We start from the raw sequence: 21096 nt of genomic DNA, 5'->3' as shown, positions 1-21096 counted from the left end.
GCTTTGCAATTTGCAAACAACATATCTGGCTACATCCGGCTGCTAGACTTTATTATTTCTAGTACTTGATTCCTTTCTCAGTCTGACAGTGTGTGCAGTAACAGTGAAAATGGATGAACACCCACATTTGGGAACAGAAAGCATCTGGTGTTCAATATCATGGAGGTGCAGGATAGAGTTGTCCTGTGAAATATGTGTTAAAATAGGTAAGCATGACTAATGCATATGCACTTGAACAACTCACAAAAAGCTGGTTTGTACTAAGAGTGGGAGGGGTTTAGTCCTTCACACTCGTGATATACACACTGCACTGCAGTAGAATGTATCAGAAACCCGTTCACAACCGAAATGGGTTCCATGTGCTTGCGAAGATAAACAATGCCCCCAATACTCCTCTGGTATGTAGTCAATATGATGCCACCTGCTTGAAGTGGAAATGATTTCACACATCCCTCAACCACCTCAGATGTCCTGATGTAAAAGCTACTGCTTGGGGCCTAAGGTGGTTTTTGGGTACTCTCTGGGGGAGTGCTGAAAATTGCTGTGTGTGGATTCCATCTACTTGTGTGGTCTTTTTCCTGTGTCTTCTATAACTTCATAAATGGTCAGATATACTGTCATAAAAGTGTTCCTAATAATTACAAACATTGACATTAAATATAAAAGAGCAATATAAATTTACTGGGCCAACTTTTCTTGGATCTTCTCTTGTCCCGCTGGCGTAGAGTAGGGGTAAACTGCAGTGATGTGGGCAACATTACGCCATAAAGCAGTGGTTAAGTTAGCAAATCCAGAAGATCTGATTTTTGGAAGTGGGGAATCTGGATTTCAATAGACCCAATCTATGTCCGTTAGCTACCAATACAGTACAGTGAACTACTATGTTTTTTATGTAAGTGGCAGCAGGTTCAGGAACTGTTTGATCTTCACCAGAGATAATGTTTAACTTGGGTGGCTGCAAAAGAACTTTTTAGAGAATAGTGGGAAATAAATGAACACAGAAGAAAAAGACTGGTCTGCAAAGGCAAAAGCAGCTACAACTTTATTATTTTTCAGGATTGCTTTTCTAATAGAAAAAAACCACTGGAAGAAACAATTGCTTTTTGGGTTGAGTTATATGAAAAGGGACTGATTCTACATTCCTTTCAGTTTTGATAACTAGAGAACATATAATGAGTTTTTAATTGCTTTACTCTTTCGTGGAGTAACAACATTTTAGTGCTAACATGTTTTTTTTTGTATGGGAGAATGTCACTATGTAAAAGTGGGAACATTCTGTAAGATTGTGTGTTTTAATGAAATGTTTTAAAAGGATAAAAAAGCATTCCTGTGATGTCAAAATGGTTCAATTTTTGTTTTGTTTTGAAATTTATCAAATGTATTGCTATCTACTTCTTCAGTTTAAATAAAGATGCAAGGTAAATTCCAGCTGGCTCAATACTGTTAGAGAAAAATAGTTGTTTAGACTTATGACTCTTCTCTTGCATATCAAAGAAATTAATTGAAGAGATAACAAGTAAATGTTTTAATCCAAAAGATGTAGTATTGAGATACACAGACATGTACGTAAACAGAACACCCTATTATTACCCTGTGTTTAGTTATTTCTCCCTATATTCTACCTGATCTAGAAGAAGATGAAACGCAGCAAGTGTTTGGATTAGTGCACACCAGGTATAGCAAATGATACCCTGCAAAACATTCTGTGCTGCTACGATGAACTGATTCACTGCCTTCTATTTCAAACTCTCTTTCATACTCACTTGCTCTGACATTTCTCAGACTGGTTCATAATAACCTCAGTAGTCTTTTTCTTACCTACCCCATGAAAGTAAAAATCTGTTCCTCTGTTCTTTTAATGATTAACGTCTGTAAAATTTCTTTTATGTTCATCAGAAAATGTCATTCTTTTTTTTCTTTATTTCAATAAAGAATATATTTATCCTTCTGTCCAGCTGATCAGACTAATCCTTAACTCCCTTCACTGTGGCTCATCAACACAGGCAGAACAACTTATATCTGCATTAAGCCAGAGCCCGTGAGCTCTGTAAATAGAAATGTGCAATTTTGCATGCAGCTGTCTGAATGCATTATTCCTATTAAACAAGTGATCATTTTTCCTAGAAATATGTTGTTGTCACTTGGAAATGCAGAGTTACGTAAGAAAGTCCTGCTGCATCGCAGTAATAATATATCATGGAGAATTAAAGGTGTCTGCTTCTGATTTAGTACTGTGGCCTTATTCTTGCACTGAATTTCAGTAGGACTTTATTAGTAGGTCTAGTAAGTAGTCTGGAAAAGGGCCAGATCCTGACCTTTTGTTTCAGCAGTGTAACTGCTGGTTTATAGGTGCATGCAGAAGGTCAGAATCGGGCCCAAAGCTTTCTCTGTTTTCACAGTAGCTTTAAGAAACAGTTTTATCTGGCGAGGGAAGAGCCTCAATGGACAGCAGCGTCATTTGTTCCTTCTGTGTTTTTGTGTGCGCCTGGACCTGTCTTGCTCGGCCTTCTAGCCGCAGAGTCCATTCCTGGCGGAGTCTGCAAAGAGAGGACAAGCGCTTAGCAAGTACTGAGCCAAATCCTTCAACAGTACCCAGGGCTTTTCAGCAGGGTTGAAGCTTTCCTCTCTTTCATCACCATAGCACTTGTCTCGTATTTATTTACCATCTACCCATCTCTCTAGCTTGCTAGATTGGGAATGCAGGAGAGAAAGGGATAGTGCTGATGCTATCAGTGGTTGACATTGCTGGATTCCTAATGAGTCAAACAACTGCTGAAATACTGTCAGTGTGAAGAGCTCTGTTTTTTCCTCTGGGGTATTCTCAAAGCCACACAGAAGTACTGTCTATCCAGTAAGGTCATTCAATGTGTAAATTAAAAAAGACAACTACACCCCCTTATCCCCCAGGTTTACCGTTAAATGCTGTGGAGAAGGGCAAACAGAACTTTAAATATGTCCATTAGGGTTTACTAAGAAGAAAAAAAAGAAAAATATGTAATGATTTTGTACCCAAAATCTCTGCAAACCTTGCATGTGTTTAGTGAGAGGAATTGATGTCACAATGTGCAAGAGGAGCCACATAGCTTCAAGACACAAGTATAGTACAGACAGAAGAGAAAATCACTAGGGATGACTGCAAGATATTGTTGGCTGGGTCATTTTCCAAAGGAAATGGTGTTATGAAACACCTGACCCAGCAATGTTATAGGATTAGATATCACATGGTAATGCCAAATACATCATGGAATATATGGGTTTTTATATTACAATTGGGGTGTTAAAAAGAACAGCAGCCAATTATTTAATCTGAGAGAAATTTAGCAGCAGTTGTTTGACATAGATGCTTTTGTTAGTTTGGTTTCTGAGTTGGATTTCAGATTGTTTTTTAAACTTTTCTCATTTGGTCTACCCTGTTGTGGCTTCACTATTCTTTTGTGCCTATAGTTAAGCTTCAAAAAATTGGTGCAATTAGTTAGTAAATATCTGCCATTGAAAGCACTGGTGTTCCTTGTCAACCAGCATCCTAGGTGTCACAGAGGGAGTACTTGCCTATACTTAGAGCGATATAGTTCTCCCAGGTGCCACTTATATGAGGTAGTGGACCTGTAGATTTTGTGATGACGGTGTCTATTACCACCTGAAAGTATCTTTTTTTCAAATGAGAGAACACTTTGTGAACAATCTGGGCTTTGGTCAAGTGCCCTTGAAGGAACTAGCTTGGGTCTATTTCAGCTGTGAGCACTCAGTTAAGACATATTGAATATGTAAGTTAAGACATATTCAAAATTCTTTTTCTGCATCTTTTTCTGTTCAGAGAAGATCTTTAAAAGCTTTTATCATGTTTAACTTTGTGAAGTTAAAAATATTATCTAATTATCTATGCCCCTAATTACAATTGGTTTGTGATATCTATTGTGGTAGTTTTTTGTGAAGCTGGAGTGACAAAAGTTTCCAATGCAGCTGAACACTTAATGGGTTTTACTATACATATTTTCTCTCCAACAACTTGGCGATTTGTGTTTGGGAATATTACTTTCTAGCCAGAGTAGGATACTGGGAGCAGGACTGTCTACATCTGACTCTGCTGGGACACAAGGCCTGCCCAGATCTTGATTTCCTCATCTTTAAAATGATGATAGTCGCTTCCTCCTTGGGCACTAGGATCAGAGTATCTGGAATTTTTTTAAAAGAAACAGCCCTTTACCAGCACATTCCAGTTTGTTGAAGTCAAATTAATTCATGTGAATATCCCAGCTGGGAGGAAATTTTATGCAGGAAAACCTTTATCAACTTCAGGAAGAAAATCCATCAGAAAAACAAAAGATGCACAGGTATTTTTTAATCTCTTTCTCAATCTGTTACTAATCAGGGTATTCACTTAGTGTGCCGGAGACCCTGGTTCAAACTCCTGAGGTGCAACATGTTGAGCAAATATTTGAAACAGTCTAACATAGTTGTGCAGAGCATTTATATCACAGTCACAGCTCTTTCTAGGTGGTGCCTGTTGTTTTGTACTGTGTTGGAAAAAAATTAAATAAAATTGAATAGCTTTATTTTTTATCTCTTATATAGCAGGAATGCTTATGCAATGTGTTTCATGGGACAGGAGAATCTTATCATACCATTTCTAACCATATCCTGGGCTGCATCAAAAGAAGCATAAGCAGCAGGTCAAAGGAGGGTATTCTTCTCCTCTACTCCACCCTAGTGAGACTCCACCTGGGCCCCAGCTCTGGAGTCCTCAGCACAGGAAAGATATGGAACTGCTGGAGCAGCTCCAAAGGAGGGCCACAAAAATGATAAGAGGGATGGAACAGCTCTCCTATGAGGACAGGCTGAAAGAGTTGGGGTTGTTCAGCCTGGAGAAGAGAAGGCTGTGGGGAGACCTTATTGCAGCCTTTCAGTATATAAAGTGCACTTATGAGAAAGAGGGGGACAAACTTTTTAGCAGGGCCTGTTATGATAGGGCAAGGGCTAATTGTTTTAAATTAAAAGAGGGTATATTCAGACTAGATATAAGGAAGAATTTTTTTACAGTAAATGTGGTGAAACACTGGCACAGGTTTCCCAGAGAGGGGGTAGATGCTCCATCCCTGCAAACATTCAAGGTCAGTTTGGACGGGGCTCTGAGCAACCTGATCTGGTTGAAGGTGTCCGTGCTCATTGCAGGCGGGTTGGACTAGACGACCTTTAAAGGTCCCTTCCAACCCAAACTATTCTATGATTCTGTGATTCTATGATTCTAACTTTGGGCTTACATGATGCAAAGGGCTGTTAAACAAGACAAATATGCTATGGATTTATTTATGCTACCCATTAAATGGGTGATTTACCTGTCCCTTTAAAGTAATACTATTTTATTTATTTGTGTGGCTGTGCCAGTTCCAGGTGAAAACCCTGATATTTTCTGACTGTCACAAGCCATAGTGCCAAAGTGCTTTATTTTTATGTGGCTATGCTCCAAGGCCTTTGAAGAATGCTTATGAGGTTCAGGGATGAGGGGTGTCTGAGTTTCCATGCAGAAGAGCCATGGAAATCTGAGACAAGCAGCTGTGAGAGGAAAAGTGCCAAAGATCCAGAACACAATCTGTGCTATGAATAAAGCAGTACAATAACGGGTTACCTTATTTTAAAGCACGTGATGGCATGCCTTGCTGTCTTGTGCAAAAGAAAAAAATACAACTTACTTTTTCAGGGCACTTTTGCTTAACCTAGACTCTTCACCTTCTCGTTGCTTAGTTTGCTCTTGGATGACTTTTTCCCAGAAGTTCTTCAGCCCTTCTGCATCATGACCACCCATCTTGTGGCGTCTAAAGTTGTTATGCTTGCTCATTTTCTGAAAAGCAATTTGGAGGTCAGAGCAGTCAGCAGCCTAACCCAAGGCAGATATTGTGTTTCTTAGCCCCTTGCAATTTCTTTCTCATGAAGTGCTATTAAAATAAAGTATGTCACCTCAGAAGAATAGGTAACTGATGTTTACTCTGCCTTGAAGCAAAATATAAGGCATTGAAACAGGCCTTGGGTGATAGTTAAATGGTATTCCTATATTTTTGTTACTGAGTAATGACTACAGATGGCACAGTTCACTGAAATATTGTGAAGGCCACAGTATGTGTGAGATTTTAAGTGGTTTTGGAGGAACTTGGGAAAAAATACTTTCAAATATAGTGTCATTGTCACTGAAGTTCAGATGAGATGTTGTGAAAGGCCTTCCCTTATTCTACCTCCTGTAGTTTTAAAAGACATCATAGATGCTTGTTATCCAAGGGCAATGTGTTGCTCTTAAATGATTCCTATTACTACTCCAAATTATATCAAGCACAAAATATGCAAGGGAATTATGAAACTAAAATTGAGGCACACAGAGTGCAAAGCCCTGGAGAGCTTGTTATGTCCTTGTTCTTTAATTTATCAAAATTCAGTCTTAAATACTGTTAAAAGTAGAGCTCTTTAAAATATAGAGGTGAGTTCCAATAAATGAGAAAAAGGACAGAAAAAAGTGGATTTCTCCCTGCTAGATGCATAGTATTGGAACATGGAGGGTTTTAAAATTCTTAGCATGTCTGAGGCACTTGCTGATTGGTTACCAGACCTTAATGGTATTTTGAAAAGTTCTGTTGTTTGTTCCCAAAGGAAATAACCAGAAGAAATTGCTTCATATACTATATTTGTTGTTGTCCAAATATTGCTTTGCTATGACTTTAAATAAGGTACCAACAACCCACTATACTTCTACCCCAACTGTGAAGCAGGATTTCCTGCATCAGTCTCCTCCACTAAGCTCCTCCAGCAAGTGGGAATGATGCAAGAAAGTAGAGACCATGCTCCTGAGTTTTCTATGACTAGATCAGCACATTATTTGAGCATTCCTATGAAATCCCTACGGTTTCTTGTGTTCATCTAGTATCTGCTGTCACTAGATACTTTTGCCAACTGTCCACTCTGTACTGCTGATGAATTAATGCCTCACAGACCCTGATATGTACTTGTGACTCTGCTTCATAGACAATGTCATACTTTATGAGCTATCCTTGGAAAATACTATGAAGGCTATGCTAATGTAGGCCAATCTGAGGAAACCTTTGATATGTGCAATGCTGTAAGCAGGTCAGAGAAAAAGGACAGTCAGATACAATAAAATTAAGGCAGACTTGTGTAAGGTCTTCCTATCAAATACGGTGTTTTAAATTCCTGAATATTTAGAAGGGCATGTAAGTAAGATCTTGGCATCTTTCTAGATTGATTATTTTAGGTTTGGTATAATTTTCACAAACTTGTTTTTTAGAAAGATCAATAATAACAAATAATTTTGCCAAATTCGGTGCTAAGTCTGTCTGGACTGAAAAACCTGCTTAAAAAGAAGAAAAATCTCTGCCACTTCCAGATGCACTATTTTTCCATGCAGAAGTCCAGTTGCTTAAAGACTATAGTTAGACTATAGTCTAACTGGAGTAGTAAGTGTGAACTGGTTAGTCCATCTAATATAATCATCTCCTATGTGATGGAGTATCAGACATGCTTGAGTAGTTAGGATACTGGTCCTCCTCACAGCAAGGTTAGCAAAAGCTGCAATATCACCAAAATAATCAGATATTTTCCTCTGAGGCAAACAACAGTTTTCTGGTGTTTCCTTTGCTGTGGATCAAGGATGCCGTAGATAATAGCACAGCAGGATGCAGCAGGAGTCGTTACATCAGTGTGGATACAGCAGTTCTACAACCTTTTGCTAAATATGCTTTCTTTATCAATGATCTGGTCTAAATGGGAATATAGGTACTCTTTTAATGATCTTTTGTCTCACTCTGAGGACCTAAAATAACTATTATTTAAGACTTCATCTTGCAAAAAGGTATGCATGTCATGGACAGACTGGAACATGCCCTATCTGTATCTTAATTCTATAGGCTTTGAGCAGCGTTAGAAGAAATGCTGTGGTAATTCATTGTTGCAGTGAGTGATAGAATATGATTATTTCATCATTACTGGACCAGCAGGTCACCTGGGTCTTTGTACCATTTAAAAGCTCTTCTATCAGTAGCAGCTGTCCACTTGACACTCTTCAGATAATTATCCCATTGCCTCAGAAGCCAAGTGCAAGCTTCTGACAAACTCTGTAGGTTTGCCCTCTGAACCCTATTATATGTTGCCTCATGTAAGAGTCTGCCATAACACATTAACCTTTCATTAGAGATTAAGTTTTTAGGATTATTAAACTTCTATTAGATGTTCTTCAAGTGGTACAAAGAAGGCCTCCAGTCTTTATCTGAGGTCTAAATTGGTTAGATTTTTGAGGGGTGGATGAGGGTTTTGGCTGCTTTAAATCTTGGCCGCTACACTGAGAGGAATAAGCTGTGGTCAGATGGTACGCAAAAGATGGAGCTACTTCTGCAAATATTAGTCTGACATGTCTATGGGACTTTTTGCAAGACAAGAACATTTGACTTGGTAATAGTTCCCAGGAATGTCAGTGACATGAATATTTCACATGGTATTGCTGTGGTCCTTGCTAAGACAGGCACATGATGTAAGACTTTTGAAGATTGTGCTGTCTGACATTATTAGCCAGAATCACTTATACTATGATGTGCGAAAGCATCCTTTCTTTGAGCCTGGCTTTACAACATCCATATACAGAGATTAGATTTCACGTATACTGTGTAATACCTTCTTTTCTTCTAACTGAAAGAATCTACTTAGGAGTTTGGTTTGGATTTCTGAGTAATTCTCTAGGTTTGTTTCCTTTGTATTAAATAAATTCTTTATTATTGCTGTATTGTTGTAGTTGTTGTTGAGCGATTTTTCTGATTTCTTTTTAGATGTCACAATAACATAAATTGTAATTACACTGACAATTGGACTTAATTCTGGAAAACTTGTTCTTGATTCCTTCACTCAGATGCCTCAGGGTTCAGAAAATAGCAGGACAGTTAGATTTTTATCTGTAAGTATAAAACACACTTTCTTAGAGACATCTTACCAGTTTTTCCTGGGTAGACAGTGAGCAGGGAAAAGAGGTTTTCTGTCATCTCTATTTTCCTTTTGGAATGCGAGTTACCATTCCAGGGAACTTAAAGGAAAGCCGAGGAGGCATCTTTCTGGCTACTAATGGCAGGTTGTTTTAACATGTTTTTCCACTGATATGAAAACAAAATAAGCAACAACAACACTTCCATAGGTTCAAAGTTATTCATTCAGAAGACGTGAATCAGTGTAGATATTGTTCATGGACTGAAAACTTATGAAAATTTCTGCAGTACAGTTCCGGTGAAGGACTACTAAAATGTGCATAACACTGGTGCAAGGCAGAATTCCTTATTAAATCTTCAACTGAGATGGTTGAAGAGGGGCTATTTCTGTATGGGTTGTGCAGTCCTACCTGCCCATTTGAAGTATAGTTGGCTGCTTGTTTGGGGAGCCAAGCTGATAAAACAATATTTAAATAAAGTTTAGACTAGATATCGGCTAAAGCACCCTATGCATTTCATAGCTCTGAAACTCTACTGTCAGAAATATGTGTATGTGTGTATGAAAGAGTTTTTACAGCATTTATAATTTATGTGTTAACAAATTATTACTGTATAAAGAATGTCCACAATAAGAAGTAATAATAAATAAAAATAATGGCACTGCAAAGGAAGAAATCTCCTACACTTATAATCAAACCATAAATCACATGGCCATGCAGCAAACTGTAAAACAGCCAATTGCTCATGAAACACAGATAGCATCTACATACAATACATTGGTTTAAACTCTTTGGGCTGCTGTCCCAGAGCATGTTTAAAGGAGGTTCAAAGTGTCAGTGATGAGTAGTTTTTCCTCAACAGATCTCTCCAGTGCAAGGGAGAAGAAATTTTGCCTCTAGCTGGAAGTTATTATATGCACAACTTTTATTCACCGCCATAAAATTTATATAGAAACAGCCAGTGCTACAGCCTTCTGTCTTTTAATCTGATCTGCAGGCTGAAATTTGGTCTGGAAAGGTGTTAAATTACTATATTTCCAAATGCTCTGGTCTTAGCCCTTTCCTGGTGTGCACATTTTGAATTATTGTAATCTCAGACAACCTCCACTGAGGTACAAAAAGGAGTGTGACCAAATATCTAATGCAGGGAATTTCTCTTCTATGCACTTTGTAATTGTATTTCTACTTTGGGCTCTTGCCAGAGAAATTTTGGAGTCAGAAATGGTTCTTCATGTTTTGAACAGAAGTGCTATTTTTAGTAATCTTTCTCTAAAATAAACAAGCAAAAGGAGAAAATCTTATCTGATATGTCAGGAGGCATTTTTTATCCTTTTTCAGTCTTCCTATTTAGAGCATGTCTTGAGGTAGCCATTGTCTTCAAAATCCAGTATTTTATATAGAGAGACAATACTTGTGCATACAATGAGATTCTCTGAAAATCGTTTACTTTTTAGTGATAAGTATTTTTATGCATTCAGCAAAACTGTTAACTGAACATATTTTGAGAAAAATGCCAAAGTAGTTTTTAATCTAAATTATGCATAATTTAAAAAATCAGTTGGTTTGGCTAATAAAAAAATCCAACCTTATGTTTCTTTTCTTATTGGACAATATTTTAAACAGCAAGATAAAATAATGTTTGAACATTTGTAAATTTTATTTCCAAAATGTTTGATGAAAGAAAAAAATCTTTAACAATAATGGTTGGGTTTTTATACCTTAAAAAATGTTTCCTTTCTAAAAGGTGAAGGTAGGGCTAATTTTAACACCTTCAATAAATTTGGGGATTCAGCCAATTTTAATGTTGAACATGAACATGTTTCTGAAAGAATTTCCACAATCACTTCAGAATGTTTTGAAGACCATTGTAAACAATGGAAAGATTAACTTTGACTTCAACTGGACTCAGTCCCTTGGGTCATATCATGACCGTGAGCTATTTTATCTTTGTCAGGACACTAATTAGTGTCCTATGCCTTTTGCCCTTCACTGGAGTTTGTTTGCCTGAGCCCAGAATATTTTCTAGCATTATAGAATTATTACAGGACAGTATATGGGTTCAAAGCATGTTTATGGTGCTTTGTTTTTTTTATGTTCTAAAAAGTTTTAAATTATGCTTACAGAATGCATCACTAGGATGAATAGCCCCTTACACGTTCATTTTATGGTGGTTCTCCTTTCAGCTCAAGTATGTGTAATAGAGAATTTCTAGTAATACGAAAACCAGAGACAGGAGCAAATAACAGGTTAATAATTCAAGTTAAGATTAGAGTTAAACAAGACAGAGGCAGGATACCCTTGATATTTTATAAATCAGACAGGATCAGATTGTCTTCCAATAAAATATACCATAATATACAGAATTCAAGGTCATGGAGGGAAGAAGAAGAAAGCATTTTTCAAATTCGTACTAATTATCAAAAAGTAAAATAAATGTATAGGCATGTACATCTAGGCATGTTTAAAAATCAAGACAGGAAAAGAAAATCTTATTTTGGCCAAAACACAAGAACATAAATGCTTACTTTGATTGTATAGTAGCTTCCTCTTCTGTCAAAGTATGGATTTCTTGAGTGATTACTGAATAGTGTCAGTTTTACCTCTGGGTTCCCCTTTTCAAGAGGACTCCAACTGCCAGGAATAACTGATGAAATCTTTTCATCCGTCACTCATTTTTATTTGGGAGTGATGACATCTGCTATTATGAATTATTTTAATGGCAGGGAGGAAAAAACCCAAACCCACAGTCTCATTTTGTGAAGTCTGCAACACACCAAGCGGAATGACCAGTCAGTTACAGGGCACAAACTCTGAATGCCACATTTGATCTGTGCTATAATTTTTGGCAGGTGCCGCTGATGTCATAACTTGGCTCTAGAGAAACAGTTATTCTTTGACAAGTGCAGATCACTGGAACATAACTTCCATATGACTTGCAAGAATTCAGTACCGTCCCCTCCAAGAAAATGGATAGATCTGAAGAGAACATGTTGAATAGCACAGCTATTCTCAGGATAGTGCTACTGAGTGACTGACAGATAAATAGATTCCTTTTTCACCCCTTTTGATGTGTTGGTCTGTAAGAGCACCTGGTAGGCTACATGATAGGATTCCAGCTAAGCTGTTAATATGCTGAATAGCGCAGGAATCTGAACTCAGCCAGCTGTGAGCCGGAATCATAGCGTATATAATTTGTTACAGAATTTAGCACTTCCACTTCTTGACAGATTCTTCCTGCCTTTACTGGTACCACTGGGTGAACAGAAAAACACAGGGAAGTAAGGTGCTACTTACTCTGACAAAAGGAGAGAAGACTGAGAGGGACCTCCTGCTCTCAGCTGTTATTGGCAACCTGAACTGCATAACCCCTCTGATAATTTGGCAAGTTCCATTTTGGAATGAGTTATGTTTCTTACTCCAGGTATGTCCAGTGAAAGGTCACTCCAGAACTTTTCTGCGCTAAGTACTATAAGTTTTCTTCTAATTTACAGCTGGAGTTTATTCAAGAGACAAGTTACCCTTCTCTTGTCTCCATGGTATGCATCGCAAAAATTACCTCCTTTCTCCTTCCTTGTTTTGAAGATAAATCAGTCAAGGTCTTTGGACTCTTCTCATACTCATTCGCTTGATAGGTCTCATGGCCCTGCTCTGCAGTCTTATTGAACACAGGCAAAGAAAACTGTATGTCATATTCCAGCTGAGTACTAGTACCTTATACACTTCCTTATTTTGTTTGGATATAAACATCTGAATCACATTTTTCTTTTCCAGAGATATACCATGCTCATAAACACTCTCTAATCGATTAATGCACCCACATGGTTCTCCTATTATTTTTCCAACTGATAAGCTCCAGCATATAACAGACATTTTAATTAGATCCTAAGTTCATGACCTGCCTGTTGTGCCACTTCTCTATTTTAGTCCTTCAGGTCATCTGTCTCTTTTGTCTTTGAAATTCAGTCCCCTGTGCTGATGACAACCTTTGTGTCCTCCAGAAAATATCTAACTCTGCTTCATTTTGTGCCAAACTTCACCACTCAAAACAGTAGTAAGACTGCTTCTAAGACAGCTCTGGAGGAATTCCTTTTTTAACCTTCTTGCAGGTAGGGAGCTTTCGGTAGAAGTTTTTATCTGATCTTAGCCACTCCTTATCCACTTAAATGTCTTATATGAGATATTTTTTTTTATTTGCAGCTTATCTAATATTTTCTCCTGTGGCACTATGTTAAATATTTTACTGAGGTTCACTGTTTATCTGGTCCATATGTATTGGCCCACATTTATCACAGTCAAAAGGAAGCACTGAAGTAATGTGCCACCTCTGACCTTTGAAATCCATTTTGTATTTATTTCATTTGCCTTCAGGTCTTTAATTATTAAATCCTCCAAAGTTTGTCTGAAAGCCTTAAATGGTGTAAAGTCAGACCAATATCTCTATTTGAAAAGTGACAGAATATGGCTCAACCTATAACACAGTAGGTTGTATTCCAGTTCTCTGTCAATGCCTGAAGTTTGGATGAGATTCATATGTAGAGGTAATATCTTTTCTTAGATCAGCTAGTATAAGCTGGGAAAAATGCACAAGGTCTGAAATAGAAGCAGCTAACTTCAAGGCTAAATATCAGTTAGGAACAATTGTTCTAAGTTTAAATAGATAAACCTCAATGAGACCATCAGAGAAAAATGTTGGTTTCTCTAGAAAAGCGGAGAGGATAGTAAAGGAGAGGTAATAAAGTTCATCTTATCTCTTGCCATAAAGAGAAACTGGTTATTTATTGCTTTCTGGGTGCAGTTATTAGATGGGGAGGACAGAAAAGAGAGGGAGATTGTCATGTGTCCATAGTTAGTTTAGATGAACACTGAAATTAGTTTTTCCACTAATCATTCAATAAGACACTCAGCACCACTACTGTTAGTGGAAGGTAGCCATGAAATGTAACACGAGGTTGGTAATTCACTGCTCCAGGACAGACTGCTCTGTCTGATAGCTGATCCTGGACCCTAGGCAAATGCCCAAGTTGCTGATGATGGTGACAGACTCTTAGTTTCTCTTCCTGGAGCTGCTCCACTTTATATAAATAATGCAATACTTTGAGCTTGAGAGACAGAATCAACACTATACTTATTTAATCTCCCGTATGACTCAGAGTGGGGTTTTGCACTTTTCCATGTACTAGATACATTGCCTCACATTTTGGCTACCAGGTATTATAAGGCATATTTTTTCTTGGCAAAGGACTTACTTGGAATTTCTTTTGAAAAATCTTTATTTCACTGCATCCCTGACATAAAACAGATATCAAATCCTGCTTGTATTCTTGTTTTAAAACTGCCCAAATTCAATGTGTCTGAGAACTAACCCACACTGCTGCCATGTAATTTCAGTGGTGCCTAGTGGCAAGAAAACATAAGAAACTAGGCAGAAGACCAGGCCACTACAGGTCACACAGAGAAATAATCAGAACTCTTTGATCTTTGTAATTAAAGTGGCTGAGACTTGGCATGCAATACTGGGTCTGATACTACCTAGAGATCAGCAATATGGTCTACTCTGGCCTTCTGTTAGTACAGAGTCAACTGCATGAATATTATGTTACTTTAGAAGTTCCACAGATTTACTTTATAGACTTGCCAGACAAATCAATATTTTGAGTAAATTGTTTCAACTTTAAAAAACATATAGGCATCACAATATGTTTGGACGTTTATAGCCTAACCTGACAGTTTCAGCTAAGAAGCTGACAAGTCTACAGTGTACCTCTCCCAGTATGGCACTTAGAGTTGCTTTTGCTTATTTATAATGATTTAGAGCTATTAATACATTTTACGTAGTGTTGCCTTGCACTAACACAAGCTTTTGTATAACTGGTTGTGTTTTGGATGTCGTATTATAGTAATTCACTTTTTTACCCTATCATCACCTTGTATTTTTTTGCTAGTTGGTGCAGAAATCACCATTTATATGGGGCTTTTTTCACTTTATGTAAGCAATTGCAGAATATGGCTGTGAACTCTGGCTTTATAACAGTGTATTATGGAGTGTTTCCTTACTGTATTACTGTCAGGGCCTGAAGGACCTCAACAGGCCTTCACAGACCTGCCCAATCTCACTTGGGAGCCACACCTCTGCCCAAGCACCCTGTTTCAGCTCAGGTTCAGGAATCTGGTTCCTGCCTGAGCAATGTCAGATGAACCCCCATCTCCAGCCTGGTCTCTCATCCTGCCTCTGGACAGACCTCAGACCTACATTGCAGAGCAGGCATCTGGCAAGACTATTTTGTGACAGCGTCATAGATAGCTTGTCTCTGGATATGTTTCCTGGATATGCCCTAGACTTGTTTCATCCCCTCACCATTCTTGGGGCTGACGATCAATGCTATTACCAGCACCTATTACCTGAACCTGCTTGGCCTGCCATTCTGAGATCCCACAGGATCATGACTTCTTTTTTTGAAGGTACTGCCTGTGCTGGGGTCACACTTGGCTCCTGGCTGATTCTGCTGTCATGGGGCAGCCCCACTTTTTTTTCTACCTGACATTACCATAGATGCAACTCCAGGAGTGACAGCATTATAGGCTCATCAAAGATGGTGGAATACCATCATTAAAACGCAGAAAATATGTGGATTAAAAGACTGCCTTGCCTACTGCTGTGGCTTCACTAATCTCTGCACAATTTTGTAAAAAATGCTTAAAAATGCTGGTTTGGCAGTACTACATTCCACCTTGTTGATGTGGAGTCTGTGCTAAGACACGCCCCATTTTAGCTACTGACAGTCACTAAACCATCTTCTACGCTGAGAAACCATGAACCCATCTCCCATGGCTGTCACTGGTGTTTGAGATGAATGCACTTATGTAAGTGGCTAAGAACAGTTTTGTTTGATCTGAATGACTGAAGAGTACCTTATTACTGTCAAGTACATTAAGAAGGTGGAGGACAGCTGGACACAAAATACTCCCCTAGCAGTTAGTGGATTCTGTGATATCATATGGTCAGCTGTGTAGATACCTTTATCTAAACTAGGTACCTAAAAGTAGATTCCTAAAGCCAAGCAAATTTCCTTGCAGTGTCTGAGTTCATGACAAGAACACGTGGATTGTGTTGCAAATGTGAGAAGGTTGTCAGAGAGGAGAGAACTTGAGGCTGGGGAAGGTAGCATCTGTGGAGATTAGCCCCATTGCTAATTTGATGCAGATGAGCAACACATGATGCCACAGAGCATGGAGGTAACAGTCACCCTTCCTGCTGTAGTCTGACAACAGTGACTCTTGTCAACCTGTTACCAGTCAAACTGTGATTGGAAAATAGTAATTGCTGGGATGAGCCAGAGACTACCTGAGTAATAGTAAGTCTCTCTGCCCCAAGTGATTTCTAAATTATTTATAATTTCACAAATGGTTTATAGTGAATTTTACACAGATAGGCTCCTCTAGCTATGTTGATGCTGTCAATAAGATGCTTGTTTATATTAGGTAACCATGCCTTATCCTTCACTGAAAGGAAGAAAATTAATTTGTTACAGGCCACTGAAGATTTTAGTGGACACTTAACTGCAGCGACTAGCAGGCTGCAAAGCGCCTATTTCTTTCTTGAGTTATGCTTGGTCATGTGCACTTGACTACCTGAAGAGGAAGGTGCCCAGCCTCAGATTTTTGTTTGACTTTCATTTACTTATAAGGACCATGTTTGTCTTTGTGTATTGCACATTATTTTCAAGCATGAGTGGAAGCAGACATCAAAAGGAATGAAGACTAAATTGCACTACAGCAGCTGGTTTCTGGTTTTTACTCACAAAAAGCTCCTCCCACTTGCGGGGCCTGCAGTACATCCTGTAATCTCCCTCATGAAAGGGCTATGTAATAGGTGCATTAAACAGGACAATGTGGGAGGTGTAGATGGTCCTGTAGTCTTTCTATAGTCTGGGAAAATATTCTTATTGTCTCAGCATTGTTCTTGCGTTGCTACTCAGCAAACACAGCCACCAACTGCTTATTCAGGATATGTCTGTAGTGTTCACTTACTGAATGTTATCTTACTGCCATGTCCTTCTTTTCTTTACTTCCAAGCTTTCACCTGTCCTGTGTGGATGTGTCTTCAGTTGTGTGGCTTTGGCTAGCAGGGTCAAACTTCCTTGAGCTTGAAAATCAGGGTGATAAATGTTTTATCTGCAACCAGACAGTCAATCAGGATTTAAGGTTTCGTATTACCATCTTCTCTTCTGTGTCAGGGGACGACGCTGCTAGTGGTAGGGTCTATTCGGATACTCCTTGTGTGCACCAGAAAGGGAGACATAGCACAGACAGTTCCCAAGAGAAGCACACTAGAAAGAATGCAGAAATAGGGGACAAGGTGAAAACAATGCAGTGTGGTGGCCCTGTGAATGATACCATTAAACCCAGGCAGACAGACAGACACTATGCTGGATGATGTGACATTATTTCATCTGTCTTGCTTCATGTTGGCAAGCATGACTTTCCAATGAAGTCACTGTATCCTGTCACTGGTCCTGCACAAGCTAACTGAAAAATGTAAAATTATTGGACAAAAAAAACAGTTGGAGAAGCCTGATATCTTGAGAGCTAGGGCATGCTGTAATACTACCTTCATCTATGGCTTAAAGGAGGACTTGAAGGACTGACCAATGTGAAGCAAAAGCCTAAGTACAGAAAATATCCAGAATGGAAGACAACACAGGGGTCCTATGCAAGGGAGGTTGCAGGGTCCAGACAGGAACCGAAAGGGTGTAATACCAAAAAATAAATATTTGTGAAAAGTCCAACTGAAATTTGGCATGAACAGACATTGGGGAACCAGCATAAAATCTACCAATGCAAAATTAACCTGTCAAAATATTTTGAATTAATCTGATTTGGCAATCTGAGTTTATAGTCATTCAGTGCTTTGTACTGTGGAATTGTGTTACCGGAACTGAAAAGCTAGCTTCGCTATTGCAAGCGAAAGTGGCTTAAAAATGCTTGCCTAAGAGGCTGTATCAGGGTACCAAACTGGTTCAAAATACACTCTTAATAACTTAATAACTCTCCAAAGTAGAGAAGCAGTGGATGGATTATACCCATAAAATCTGGGAAAATAGCCAGTGTAGATAAACCTATACTTCAGCTGTCACTGGGAAAGGATTGTATAAGAACTGCTATTTCCCAGGTTGACGTTTTATTCATATTAACACGTTCAGATCTACTAATTACACTTTAACTTGCTAAGGAAGAAATGCAGTGGTTTTCTTGTGTTGTTTTTTTTTTTAATTTTATTTTAATTAATTAGTTCATCTACAAAAAAGAGTTTCTGTTATTATTCCATTGAATTTTAAGCCAACCCTGCTTCATGGTATTTGCAACTTTTTCATGTTCTGATAACATTTCAGGAAATCGCTTTATGGACGTGAACATTTAAATTCTAAGTACCTTCTAATTAATGAGTGAGCTAATCCCAACTCCATATTAGTTATTGTGCTGAACCCATCCTTTGAACTACTCCTTTACTGATTTACCATACCCTCTCTCATCAGGGCAGCAAGCTGTTCAGGATGCAAGCCATCTTTTACATCACAGAATTTAACATAATCGGTCCCTAGTCCTAAAGGGCTGCTTGGTCCTTGATATTCTATTGTAATACAAATAAACAATATTTCTGTTCATAAACTTTATTTATTTTTAATAGTACTTAAATATTAACCTGCTTTTATGTTTTTGCATGTTGTCTAGAGGTATCTGAGGGCTTAAATCCACAGAAGAATCAATAACTTTTTCTAGATGTTATTTGAGGCTGTGGCAGAAGTGAAGAGCCTTGAGGTTGCTTAATGTGCAAAGGACAATAACAAATAGTGCATGATAAAAAAAGCATCGTTAGAGCAAAACAATTGATGGTGAGAGCCTGAAGCCTGTGCATTTCAGGGTCTTTAACAGGCTCACATCTCTATTACAGACTAGCCCTACTCTGGTCTGAAATTCTGTTAGTAGTTGGTTGATGTGTACCGGGTGGGCTCTTGGAACATATCTTTAGGTTTAGCCTTACCTGAAAGTTTGGTGGTTTCTTTTGGTTTTGGTTTTGGTTGGGTTTTTTTTGTTGTGGTCTGAGAAATGAACCAAAGCCTGGTAAGTGAGGGCAGTTGGAGAATTCACTTCAAAGGTGCCCTTTGATATCAAGCACCAGTGCTAAAGTATGAGCAAAGTAAGTATATTTGAATTACCTTGTGATATCGGCTAAGAAAGTGAATCCACAGGATTAACATGAATCAGATGATGTATAGTAACTTAGTACCTGTAGGAATATGTTTATGTATCCAAGCTATTAAGTCTTTATTTTCCTTTGTTTTTTTTTAATACTAAACTAACCTGATTCACGTGGAAATATATAAGAACAAAAACTATGGAAGAATATAGTCTTCTGACTTACAGTTAATATTTCTTTTTGTAAGGGAAACCTAGGACTAAAACCCCATTGCCTCAGACATTTTAAATTGGACTGAGTAAAACACCACCAAGTGCACTGAGGAGTCAGAGTAAAATGGCAGGAAATGGATTAAATGACCTCATAGGTCTCTTCCATTTATGATTTTTATGGTTCTATATCTCTATGTATTTGCTTGCTTTTTTGTGTGTGTGTGTGATAGGCTAAGTTAGGGAAACAAAATTAATTCTATGAGGCACAAAACAATAATGGAAGGGCCAGCAGTTTTTAACAGTGTCCAGCATTTCAGAATTGGGCAGGTGTAATATGCATTTTAAAAATTAGTATTTGGTTGTTCTTAAGCTTGGTATAAGATTTGATTAAGGAGAGCTCTGTCCTGAAGCGATGAATCTGACAACAGTAAGACCAATCAGAAACAAATGAAGAGTCTGAAATGCCGGAGTCTGGGGAAAATTTGCCACATTCAGAAAACACCCCTCCTAGGCAAACCTCCTGTACTTTCTTCTATAATGATATTGCACAGCTTTACAGTTACTCTGCCAGTTTCCATAATTTGTGTAGTTTCTTTATGAGACCCAGCTAGTACTTTTTCTTAGCTGACATTGTCTGGGCACCTGGTTCCTAAATTTCTTAAACACAGACACTGGCAATGCTGAAATTTCTGATGGCAACAAAGCTCATTTTCTGGCCAGCTATAAGTGACTAGCATCCCTTCTTCCTCTACGTCAAGGGCAAAGGGAGCCATATCACAGTGGGGACTTTTACTTTTGGCTGCTGTGCAGCATATCACAATATATCAAAACCTTTCTATCCCTTTCTAAATAAGCAGTAGATGTCTCAAACTAAAAAACAGTTTGTTTCCAGCAGATTATTTTTTTACTTTTGTGCCACGCCTTTGTTTTAGCTCACCTTAAAATCTTAAAATGGTTTATTCTGGAGATTTCTCCTAACAGGTTAAAGAGTTCTTAGGCTTCATTTTTATTCTACTGTTCCTCCTTTCTGATTTTATTTAACATTATCTATCAATGTCAGATGTGTTACTGACACCCCATTATGCACGTTCAATACTTCCACACCCTTGATGAGCTGCATGGCTTGAGGCAATGGCTACCACCATCCTGCCTCGGCTACTCATCGTGTCCCCCATGCTAACAGCTGCATCCTCTCCTGCTCTGCCAGATGCAGTGTGGAAAGGAGAACCTGAGCTCTTCATCCACCGCAGCCCAGAGGCTTCAAGAGTCTGAAGAGTAGGTCCATGATCACACAAATGTTTTGATGAAAATGGTTTGGGGCTAGAGGAATGCTGAGGACTGTCACAGGGCCAGCTGACTGCAGGTAAAACCCACTTCTACCAGCCTGTATTACCTCAGGCTTGAAGAAGAACATAAGTCTGTGTTTTCCCAATGCTCTTATTTGCTCCCTCTGGTCACACAGCCATATTTCTCTATTCAAACCTGTGGGTTTTGTTGCAGTTATAATTTACTTTAGAACAATACTTAACTCCAGGAATATAGGAGGAAATGGTAAAAGTTTTTTTAAATGAGCAAAATATCACCTGAAGGTGGTAGAAATAATTCACATTCACAAATATTTAAAAAGGACAAATGTCCATCATAGTGATGGATGTTTCTAGGTGGGGAAAAGGCTTTGGCCAAGAGCATTTGCTACACTGGGTTTTGTGCAAATATGGATAAGA

General features: G+C 38.4%; 1 protein-coding gene across 1 annotated transcript; it reads right to left on the bottom strand.

The window, feature by feature from the left end:
• Window positions 1-1086: 1086 nt before the first annotated feature.
• LOC142050380 (protein FAM240C-like) lies at window positions 1087-5833 on the bottom strand. Its single transcript, XM_075079016.1, has 2 exons — window positions 5688-5833; window positions 1087-2537 (listed from the first exon to the last, which is right to left on the bottom strand). Exons 1-2 carry the CDS (start codon window positions 5831-5833, stop codon window positions 2405-2407), a joined length of 279 nt encoding a protein of 92 aa, XP_074935117.1. The 3' UTR covers window positions 1087-2404.
• Window positions 5834-21096: the final 15263 nt, after the last annotated feature.

The sequence above is a fragment of the Phalacrocorax aristotelis genome, chromosome Z, assembly GCF_949628215.1.
Source record: "Phalacrocorax aristotelis chromosome Z, bGulAri2.1, whole genome shotgun sequence".
In the NCBI taxonomy this organism is placed as follows: Eukaryota; Metazoa; Chordata; class Aves; order Suliformes; family Phalacrocoracidae; genus Phalacrocorax; species Phalacrocorax aristotelis.
This window is presented reverse-complemented; position numbering and strand designations above follow the sequence as displayed.